Source organism: Etheostoma cragini, chromosome 13, assembly GCF_013103735.1.
Source record: "Etheostoma cragini isolate CJK2018 chromosome 13, CSU_Ecrag_1.0, whole genome shotgun sequence".
Classification (NCBI taxonomy): Eukaryota; Metazoa; Chordata; class Actinopteri; order Perciformes; family Percidae; genus Etheostoma; species Etheostoma cragini.
Genome location: NC_048419.1, coordinates 9,868,492 through 9,879,631, shown reverse-complemented (window position 1 = coordinate 9,879,631; position 11,140 = coordinate 9,868,492). Strand labels below are relative to the sequence as shown.

At 40.2% G+C, this 11,140-nt stretch overlaps 1 protein-coding gene across 1 annotated transcript in view; it reads left to right on the top strand.

Annotated features, from left to right (window-relative positions):
- Positions 1-11,140, top strand: part of msna (moesin a) — a 19,251-nt gene that overhangs the window by 5,640 nt on the left and 2,471 nt on the right. Inside the window, exons 2-12 of the mRNA XM_034889950.1 lie at positions 4,263-4,346; positions 5,114-5,209; positions 5,343-5,617; positions 5,746-5,829; positions 6,759-6,905; positions 7,030-7,126; positions 7,225-7,388; positions 7,942-8,072; positions 8,196-8,356; positions 8,495-8,587; positions 9,928-10,161. Of these exons, the coding sequence (XP_034745841.1) occupies positions 4,263-4,346; positions 5,114-5,209; positions 5,343-5,617; positions 5,746-5,829; positions 6,759-6,905; positions 7,030-7,126; positions 7,225-7,388; positions 7,942-8,072; positions 8,196-8,356; positions 8,495-8,587; positions 9,928-10,161 (1,566 nt within the window). The remainder of the gene's footprint in view (positions 1-4,262; positions 4,347-5,113; positions 5,210-5,342; positions 5,618-5,745; positions 5,830-6,758; positions 6,906-7,029; positions 7,127-7,224; positions 7,389-7,941; positions 8,073-8,195; positions 8,357-8,494; positions 8,588-9,927; positions 10,162-11,140) is intronic.

The window sequence follows — 11,140 nt, the reverse complement described above, 5'->3', positions numbered from 1 at the left end:
TTGAGGCAGTTCTGAAGGCAAAAGGGGGTCCAACCAGTTACTAGCATGGGGTACCTAATAAAGTGGCCGGTGAGTGTATATTTAAAAAGAAATCCAGTAACGCGTAACAAAACCTACACAGATTTCCCTAACATAGTCATTCATGACTTCTCACTAACAGAACAGAGGAACATCAAAATATATTAAAGTTCTGATAAATAAAATATATCAAAATACAAATTTAAGACATGAAACTTAAAGACCTTTGAACAAAAACACAATAACAAAAAAAATATATAGTGTTGCCAACAAAGGGGGGTGGGTGGTTGTAGAGCGCCCTCGGTGGACAAACTATGCAACACCAATGAAGACGAGACGTGCGTGACTCAAACCTTTCACATTTACCAACACAACGTACAGCGAAACTGTACAGTGAAATAAAAAGAGTCAATCAGCAGGATGTAGATGAATGGAGAAGATGAAGCATGCTAAACAGCCATTTTGCATATACATGTTTCTATTTCTTCATTGTTTATTTAATTTTAATGTTAAGTGTTGTTAATCGATTACCCGAGGCAACTTCCACGTGCTGTAGGTGTAACTTACTGTGGCAATAAACCCTTTTCTGATTCTGATTCAGCAGGCTCTAGGAAGCCATTTTATTGAGGTTATAATGACATTTGAGTCATTTAAAAAAGTGGTCGTGGGAAACAGTTCTCAAAGCCCCTTTGTGTTTACTGTCCCCTGCTTAGAGAGAAACCTCATCCTCTTCACCAACCTCCCGCTTCCTGTCGCCGAGTTTGTTCCCCCTATCCTTAGGGTTTCTGTAATGTAATTCTACGACACACCCAGCACAGGACCACAGACTAATCTGAAGAAGAGTACTTCTGTTTTACTTACTAAAATTTGAATTTTTATGTTATAGCTTAGATACTTTCCTGTTGGTTCACTGCAAACTCCCTTCTGTGGTGGAGGGTAATATTTGGATATTGGTTTTAGAGGATATTAACTTGCTTGTTGTTTTGCTCAAGTCTTTACACATGATTTCCCTTGTATTATTGGCTTCAAGCGCTAACATAACAAGACTGTTGTGCTCTACTTAACACACACTTGGTCGTCACATTTTTCCACATTTTCCCACATTTTCAGCTTGGCATAAAATCGGTTTACTGTATGCTGATGGAAGTGACAAAGTTGAAGTGTAGATTTCTGTACTTACATTTTCACTGTTCTAACTGACTGAATGGAATCTGACCCCCAATTTCAAATTTTAAAACCTTTGGCATCCGCAGTTAGTCTTTCCGAAAGGCGGTGAATTAGGTAGTGTTAGATGTCAGTAGTGTGGTTGCTGTGGTTACCCAACCCGGTGGATCCACTAATGAAGAGAGCATATATGCGGAACTTGTGTGATTGTAAAGTACTTCTGTTCATTGTATTGTCGGACGTAGGACGGTCTTTGAATGAACGGCCTGCCAGACATGTGCTGCTACGCTCAGTTGATGTAAAACATTTTTTGTATTCTGGATCAGCGGAAGTACATTTCCAGGATAAATGCAATGTCCCTCACTTAAAATGGCAAGTTTTGAAAAAGATTTGGATTTTACAACAGGGCAACCCTGCTTGGTTCTTTCAAGGAATGATTGTAAAGATCCGGCAGAGCCAGCGTCGCTGCATCCAGAGCTTAGCCCCCCCCCCCCCCCCCGAGACAATTATGATTGATTCAAAGAAATGCAAACAACCCAGAGTGGTTTTTTTTGTATCCCAGAATGTATCTGTGGTGTACCCAGACCTTACTCTAACATTTGTGTTCCCTCTTGTTCCTAAAACCACTTGGCGGTCAGTATCCTCTTTGTAGTCTCAGCTTTGGTTGGAAGAACTGAGGTTGTGAACAGCACTCAGAGATAACACTGGTGTAGGAATGTAAGGGTGATGACTGAATGCTGGGATGTCGAGGGTTCCTAGGGAACATATTTAGTATTACATCTTCTTTCTAGAACGTCTATGATGATTTTAGTTTTTTATATATATATATATATATATATATATATATATAGTGGATGTTCACGTTTATGTTTGTTTAAAGTAGATCTCAGTGGAGAAACAAAAGCATGCTAGACTGTACTTACATCATTGGTTGTGCTCTGGGCTATACTGCTTTAAATCACACTGTTACAGTCTTATATTGGTATTGGAATTGGTCTTTCTAAATGATTAGCTTCATAAACGTGGTTAACAGTGTTGGTGTGATAAAAAACAGTTAAGAATAGGTCATGGAAACTTGACTCATGGGCCTGTGAAGGGTGTTTTTGAGCGTGTGCTAATAATAGCGTGGTAAGTGTTTTTGAATTCTGGCCATGAGAGACACACCCTAACCAGCCAGAAAATGTGCGAGTGCGGTTCCTTTTTTTTCATGCAGAATTAACAATTCTCACTCAGGAATTGAAACCCCGCATGGTGGTCCTGAACTGAACTCTTATCTACACACTAATGAAAAAATGTTCATTAAAGTTCATAATTGTCACATTAAAAAGCCGTATGTCTAGATGACTTGAGGCATCTGTGCTGGAGTATAGGCCTAGATTGTAGGTTTCGCTACAATTCTTTCTGCTGGTGATGACAGGAAGTGACAAGAGGGGCAAGTATCCTGAGCAGTAAATGGGGTCCTGCTGACATGAATGGAAAAGATCGCAACTCAGCCATGCAGCTGGGAAATAATACATACCATTGTTGGTCAAGGCAGGCGTGGGCCTCAGCCTGCACAGTTATTTCCCAATAGACATGTTGCTGCTGTTTTCGTCATCTCTTAGAGACCAGAGAAAATTCAAAATGCCTACATTGTCAGTGTACTCTGTGCAGAATGAATTATTCTCCGGGCGACCACATTGAGGCTTTAAGGTTAAATAAATTCAGTCAACCCATGACATATCATTTTGCAATACACAAACATTCCCATTCTCTTAAATAAGAAGAGCCTCACTGGCTAAGTAACCGGCTGTGTGTTACGTGAAGAAGATAAACCTATTTTACAAATTCTGTTTTTGGTACGTTCTGCCACTGCAGATAGCTTAGCAGAAAGATGACAGGTTGCTTGATACATGACAGGATGTAGGCGACTCTCATGAGAGCTCAGTGTTCAGCAGCGGTGCCTCAGCCACTAGAGGATGTGGTTACTTCCTGTAGATTAGTTCTGTACTGAGACAGAGCCAGATTGGCACCCTTCTGTACACACTGTGGGACCATGAGACATGAACGTTCATGAATTCTACATACGGTATATTAGAATATGGTGCGGTGACAGTGTGGTTGGCTGATTGTTCACAGTAGGCCTGATCGGACTGTGGAGTTACCTTGATGTCGCCAGGGGAGTGTGAGGGTTGTAGGTTCACCTTTGCTGCTTGTGCACCGCCAGGTTGATGCAAAACCAGTCCTAAATTTAAAATCTGACGTACCACTGTACGTAGAATTATATGTCAGTATATATAATCTTTTCATTGTTCTTGGGGTTTCAAAGTGAAAAAGCCCAAAATTCACCCAAAGGGACTTACCATCTCCAACAGAAAACACTGTTCACAAACAGCTCCAGACAGCTCTGTTGTAATCCAGCCTTTACTTCCATGACCAACGTGTGTAACACATTAGAACTCTCCCCTAGCATCTAGCGTGCCACGCCCTCATACTCTGCTTTTACCTAGGTACTGCACATGTTCGACTCCCAACAAAGATAAAACAGAAGTGAGATGCCTCACTCTGGCTAAAACAGAGAGCTCAACACAAAGGGTGAAAAGAGGAGCTGCAGCAATGTGTAGTACAACAATAAGATGGTGTTTTTTGAAGCTTAAACCATAAATAATACCTCTAAATACAATGATGAACCTGAAAATGAGCATATGAGCACATGTAAAGTTTTTTGGGGTGAATTTTCAAGCATCAAAGGGATTGTCGTCTGTACTTTAAGAGGGCGTTCTTATGCTGAATGTTTTGAGTCGTTAAAAATGGGAAAAAAGAAGAAGAAATATATTGGTCAGTAAATTTTGACAGCTCAAAGAGGTACAATCAATTTCAAATTATTTGAGAGACAAAATCCAATAATCTCCTGGTAATGCCAAAAATAATAACAAAGCTCTCATTTTGCCACAATGATACACAATGTATACTAATGTATACTTTATTAACATCTTACATGTAAATACAGATTTACATGTGAGACACATTCACTGTATCTAATATGCGTTCTATGTCAATTTAGAAAATTGCTCATTTGTCCATTGTGCTCTCCTCCTCAGATTAGTGTCAGAGTCACTACAATGGACGCTGAACTGGAGTTCGCCATTCAGCCAAATACAACAGGAAAGCAACTCTTTGACCAGGTAGGAAAAACTGATGACTTGTAACCAACTTGTTTTATGTGTTTGGTAAAATTGTGTCTTTCCATGAAATTATTTCCATGGTTGTGTAATATATACACAATTTGGAAGCACAAGTTATGGATTGTGTTTATTTTTGTGTGCAATATTCTTGGGAGCATTTTTAACCCCTAATTACTGTAAAACAGTACATGATGCTATAAGCAGCATGATTTATTTTCAAATACAGTGTAACTACCAAACTAATACTAATACTATAACTTAGTATTAGGTACATATGCAATATATTTTATTTTCCATTGTAAACACATTATATATATATATATATATATATATATATATATATATATATATATATATATATATATATATATATATATATATATATATATATATATATATATATATATATATATATATATATATATATATATATATATATAAGTATATATGAAGCTAAATAGTTCAAGGCACATACACTTTATTTTAAAAACTTGGATGGGGATGCAGTCAAATTTATTAATATGTATTTTGTTTTTGGTTCCAACATAGCACTTTTTTATGTTATTGTGTTATACGTTATTTATCTTTTTTTATGTCTCAGAATTATTAGTATTCCTTTTTAATGTTTGTAAGAGTGTATGAAACAAACATACATTAGAATGACAAATGGCACCTGTTGCCTGTGGTTCACTGTTCATACACCTGTTATAGAAGAGAGTGTACTAATGTTCTGGTCATTAATAATACTTTTGCTTTTATGTTTTCAGGTTGTTAAGACCATTGGGCTGCGAGAGGTTTGGTACTTTGGACTCCAATACCAGGATACAAAGGGTTTCTCTACCTGGCTCAAGCTCAACAAGAAGGTGAGCTCCTGTGTATTTTGCTTCATTACAGTGTCTAATACACTGTTTTGCCTTTCTCAACTACTCTGTTGAAGTCAAGTCTATTTTCAGAAGTATAACCATTGCCCCTCACCCGTGTCGCGCCTTATTTTAGGTGACAGCCCAGGATGTGAGGAAGGAAAGCCCGCTGCTGTTTAAGTTCCGTGCCAAGTTCTTCCCCGAGGATGTGACTGAAGAGTTAATCCAGGATGCCACACAGCGGCTGTTCTTCCTGCAGGTTAAGGAGGGAATCTTAAATGACGACATCTACTGCCCTCCAGAGACTGCAGTCCTCCTGGCCTCCTATGCGGTGCAGGCCAAGTATGCCGACTACAACAAGGAAGTCCACACACCGGGCTATCTGTCCAGTGAACAGCTGCTCCCTCAGAGGTAACACTGCTTTATTTCACCATTTCAGCCTGGCATTAAATGTCAGATACATGTCCCCATTTATCCAGCGTGTTTGTACAAGTTTCTCTCTGTGTGACTTCTGACACTCGGATGTCTCATGTTTTTAGAGTTCTGGACCAGCACAAACTAAACAAGGAACAGTGGGAGGAGAGGATTCAAGTGTGGCATGAAGAACACAAGAGCATGATGAGGTAACAGCTGAGACAAATGCTATTCCAAGAGAATCTTTTACACTCTTATCCCCAAATACTGACTGAAGTGTGTGTGTTTGGGAGATTTTTGCATCTGACTCTAGTCTGTTAAACTACTTCTTATTCTCGTCCTTAAGCAAGATTTATGCTTCTGTGTTAAATCCACGTCGTAGGTACGTACGTAGGCACTTGTAGATACGGATCCTACGCTGTAGCCTCACGTGCACTTCTCAAAAGATATAACTACCTGTTTTGGCGAAGCAGACTGCAACAACTGTGATTGGTCTGCTTGGCCGTGGCTTGGTAGCGTTGCATTTCCTCCTACTCATTTACGGGGTCTCCTTCTTTAACAAGAAATCAAGGAGATGGTTAACTTTTCCTGCTACAGCTTTTCCACCATGGTCACAAAGTACAGGAGAGACACTGTGTTTCTCCCTCTACGTCCCCAGAGTCATTACTCGCTCCGAAGGTAGTCCCTGTCACTCTCTCACTCGCTCTACCATATACCCACCAGCATACACATTCTTCGGTCTGCTATTCTCTTAAAGAGATACATTAGATTGATGCAGACACCAGAGCACAAGTATAAACTTTAAGCCATTACTTCAGTAAACTCAGCGTAGAGCCCTCGCAGAAGCATAAAGTGATGTCATGTGTCTTAGGAAGTCTCAGTGAACACTTGGTCACACAATCTAACTCACACCGCCTTGAAAATGTCAAGCTTGAATTTTTTCTTAATTGTCTGTGTCTTCTCAAGGCTTATTTTCAGCCTCGTTGCTGTACATTTATCGCATCCCAGGACACGTCTTCTCGAGCTGCTGATTGTACACTACCCCGCGCTTCCAACTCAAAGAAACAGTTCAGGCTTTGGTGCTCCTTAATCCTTCTTTTTGAAGCACTAGTTAAAGACAGGTCTTATTTGTCCACAGAGAAGAGTCCATGATGGAGTATCTGAAGATCGCTCAAGATCTGGAGATGTACGGAGTCAACTACTTCAGCATCAAGAATAAGAAAGGAACAGAACTGTGGTTGGGAGTGGACGCTTTGGGGCTCAACATTTATGAACAGAATGACAAGTAAGTGATTCCACAACTATGTGAAATTGCCTTGAATACACTTGTTCAGCATCATTTGTGTTTATTATCCTTACTCGTTCCTGTCCAATGTAATACAGCAGAGTTTTTGTATTGTCTTCAACAGAATGACGCCCAAAATTGGATTTCCTTGGAGCGAAATCAGGAACATTTCCTTCAACGACAAGAAGTTTGTCATTAAACCAATTGACAAGAAAGCACCTGTATGTTAACCCTTAATAACAGACAACGTGTTAACAATTGAAAAAAATATCTGTCTATGTATCACTCCTAATACAAATCCCTCATATTGCTGTTTTAGGACTTTGTATTCTATGCTCCGAGACTGCGCATCAACAAGCGCATTCTGGCTCTTTGCATGGGCAACCATGAGCTGTATATGCGCCGCCGAAAACCGGACACCATAGAAGTGCAGCAGATGAAGGCTCAGGCTCGGGAGGAGAAGAATCACAAGAAGATGGAGAGGTAAGCGGTTGTCAGAGAAAATACACTGCTGTATGCGACTCCTGATATTTGAAACCATTTAGTAAATTCAAAGAAATAGCCTAGTACTGTAAACGTACCAAACATGGAATGACCACAGAGAGTCAACAAAGGCTTGTGTGCTGAAAACACGTCAGAGTTGTTTTTAAAGGTTTAACAGGACTAAGCCGTAAGAAAGGCTTTTTGAGTTTTGCTGCGATATATAATTGTCCCATCCAAAGAGCACCTCAAACAAACAATTTGAGTCCTGGAAGCGCTCCTCTACAGACATTTTTATGTAAAAACCACAGTTTGTTATTGACCAATATGACACGGTTTAAAAACATCATGCAAAAAGAGGGTCAGATTTTATTACGATTAGGTACAATTTAATTTTACTGCTGAAGACCTGCATTGTGTGTGTTGGCTGTGTGACTGCAGGGAGGTGTAAACTAGTATATTATAAATACCCTGGGTATAATATGCTGATCATCTGCTCAAAAGCTGTATAATCCATTACATCTTGTATCTTGTATACGGTTTCTGTTTCAATCAGGGCTCTGCTGGAGAACGAAAAGAGGAAAAGAGAAGTTGCAGAAAAAGAAAAGGAAAAGATTGAGAAGGAAAAGGAGGAATTAATGGACAGATTAAAGCAGATCGAGGAGCAGACAAAAAAAGCCCAACAAGGTGTGTGACAATCAGTATTAAAGAAAAGCTTGTCGTGCTGTAATGAATAGTGACAGTGTTTTTTTTACTCACATGGCGCTGACCTTTAGTGCTTCTCTGTGGGTGTGATGTGTGTCTGCACAGAGTTGGAGGAGCAAACACAGAGGGCTCTGGAGTTGGAGCTGGAGAGGACGTCCGCTATGGAGGAGGCTGAACGTCTGGAGAACGAGCTGAAGGGTGCTGAGGACGCCAAGGCGGCGCTGCTGCAGCAGTCACAGAACCAGATGAAGAACCAAGAACACCTGGTCAGTTATCAAAAACTATTTGTCCAGCAATGGGCATTCAAACTATACAAAATGTAAGGCTTTGATGGCTGGAAAAATGTGGGTTCTGATGCTTCAAATATCATTATCGAGAAAATCTGAAAGAAAATGTCCTCTTAGGCGACAGAGTTGGCTGATCTGACCTCGAAGATTTCCCTCCTGGAGGATGCCAAGAAAAAGAAGGAAGAGGAGGCCGTGCAGTGGCAAGAGAAGGTACATCTCAGTTACTACATCATTTTTTTTATAGTTACCTAATAGTCTTCTTCCTTTGATAACAGTGATACTTATAGTTAGTGACAATTAAAGGAGCGTATTGTATACTGTACAGTACTTTAGAACTGATGACATGAAAATAAAGTGTTTGTTTGACTCTGAAAAGTTTTTTTCTACATATACAAATAACTCGCTTCCTTAGCAGCGTAAATAGCTAGTTACAAACACAGTTACACAGCTACATGTCTTCTTCTCCTTCTTCTTCCCCCTCTTTTTGTTGATAAAAGATAAAAGATTGTCACGTTAAATCTCTGTTCTTTAGTTTAGTGTTCACCAAGGGGTACAGTAATTACTGCATTGCTGCACTCAATATTTTGTTGTTAGGAAGTCATGTGACAACATTAATACATAATAAACGTATAAAGTAATGGCCCCTGTGTTGTTTGATAATCTATGTTAACATTCAAAATCAGCTCAGTATGTGGACACGGCAGAAAAAGAATTCTGCTGATCATGTTGTCCCTCCCTTGTGACACAGTGAGGACAGACATTCCTGAGTTCTTGTTGTTGTGTGTTTCTGGGGTGGGCCGAAAGATCACAGCTCGCCTCATGTCTTTTTTGGAAAAAACCATGTGCCAGCCCAGCCCCTTCATCTTTTGGGGCAGTGTGAGTCATGCTGACCGTGGTGGTGGTGACGGTTGTCCTTGTGTGGAGGAAATCCTGTTGCACCGTTATGATGATTTGTCTGCTGTGCTAAGTGGTGGTTTCCATGGTGTGCATATTTGGCAAACAGTTTAGTTTCAGTTGAAATTCCAATCTTTACTCATAATTGGCTCTTAGCCCCCTCATACCACAAGCACTCTGGTCAGTTTCTCAGCAGCTTTCATTTTTGTTCATTTTTTTTTTTTAGTACAAGATGTTGCCCTGTGGCTAAAGTGGATTGTTAGTGTCTTAAATTCATTTTTAGAAAAAATTATAGAAACTATGTTGCACATCCAGCAGGGAAGAGGTGAAATGAAAAGTCAATTCATTTTCTGTTGATGGATCAGTCACGGAGCTTTCCTCTAGCACCACCTTGAGGTTGTTATCCTTGGCTTTTAGAGAAATGTCTCAAAAACCATGGGATGGATTGTTATGTAATTTAACGCAACTTTCATGTTTCATTGGATGAATGTGTTGTTTGGCCAGTGTAGAAACAGTACTACTTTATGAATAAAAACTACTGTTGTCAGTTTTTTGAACCCTAACTACTTTTCCATCCATTAAGTCTCTGTTGAACTTGTAGCAAGCCCTCGACATATACCGCAAAATCACCTCACTGGCGCTCTCTGTTCCCTAAGGCCACCACGGTGCAGGAGGACCTGGAGAAGACCAAAGAAGAGCTCAAAAACAAAGTGATGGCGGCTCACATCCAGGAGCCACTCAATGCAGAGAACGAGCAGGATGATGAGAACGACGAGAGCAACGCTGAGGCCAGCGCTGAGTTCACAGATGCCGCCACGTACAAGGACCGCAGTGAAGAGGAACGCATGACCGAGGCTGAGAAGAACGAGCGTTTGCAGAAACATCTACTCGTAAGTCTTCACTCATATCTCATTTATAAGTCTGATCTTTCATTAAATTATTGGATCAACAGATCCTAAGGTTAATTGTAGAATGATCTTATAGGGCGCCCAGTAGATCAGTTGGTAGAACCGGCGCCCATATATAGAGGATATAGAGCAGACTCTGACCTGCGTCCCTTTGCCGCATGTCATTTCCCCTCTCTCTCCCCTTTCATGTCTTCAGCTGTCCTATCAAAATAAAGGCCTAAAATGCCCCAAGGAATAATCTTTAAAAAAAGAAAGAAAGATCTTATAAGACACACATGCACAAGTGGCTTTAAATCGTTTTTTAAAGCTTGAATAAAGTCATGTGTGGAAGTAAATCATAATTAGGCAAAAGAAAAAAATTGCCCTGTGGGTGTCATTACTGCTTTCCTTCCTTCAGTATGTCAGTTCACAGCTTCAGTGTTGCAGTGCAAGTAAGTAAGAAGAATGCACCGGACATTTGGGGAAATTTGCACCTCTCATGGAGTAGACTATTAAAATGAATCCACAATCTGCTGTTGACTTCCCTTTAATAAATCTATTTTAAAGATAATGTTACAGTCAAGAACATAAATACAGAATAACTATATTACAATAAAAAGTATGTAAAATGACACTTACAAAACACACACAAAATAACAAACAGGTACAATATGTTAAGGGTAAAAAGGAGGCCGTACGGTTTAGTGCAGGGTGTGCAAAATATTGATCAGGGTATATATAAAATGTGCAATTGTCAGGGGTTACAGTGCAGGATTTTTGTTTATGTAACATGTAGTGACTGTGGGTGGGGGGTTCAGAGTCTGTCAGTGGGGGTCCTAGGCCTTGTTAATGAGGCCCACTGCAGTTTGGAAGAAATTGTTCTTGTGGCGTGAGGTTTTGGTGCTGATGGGCTGCATCCTCCTGCCAGATGGGAATGTTTTAGAAATTTTGTGTCCGGGGGGGGGGGGGGGGGGGGGGGGGG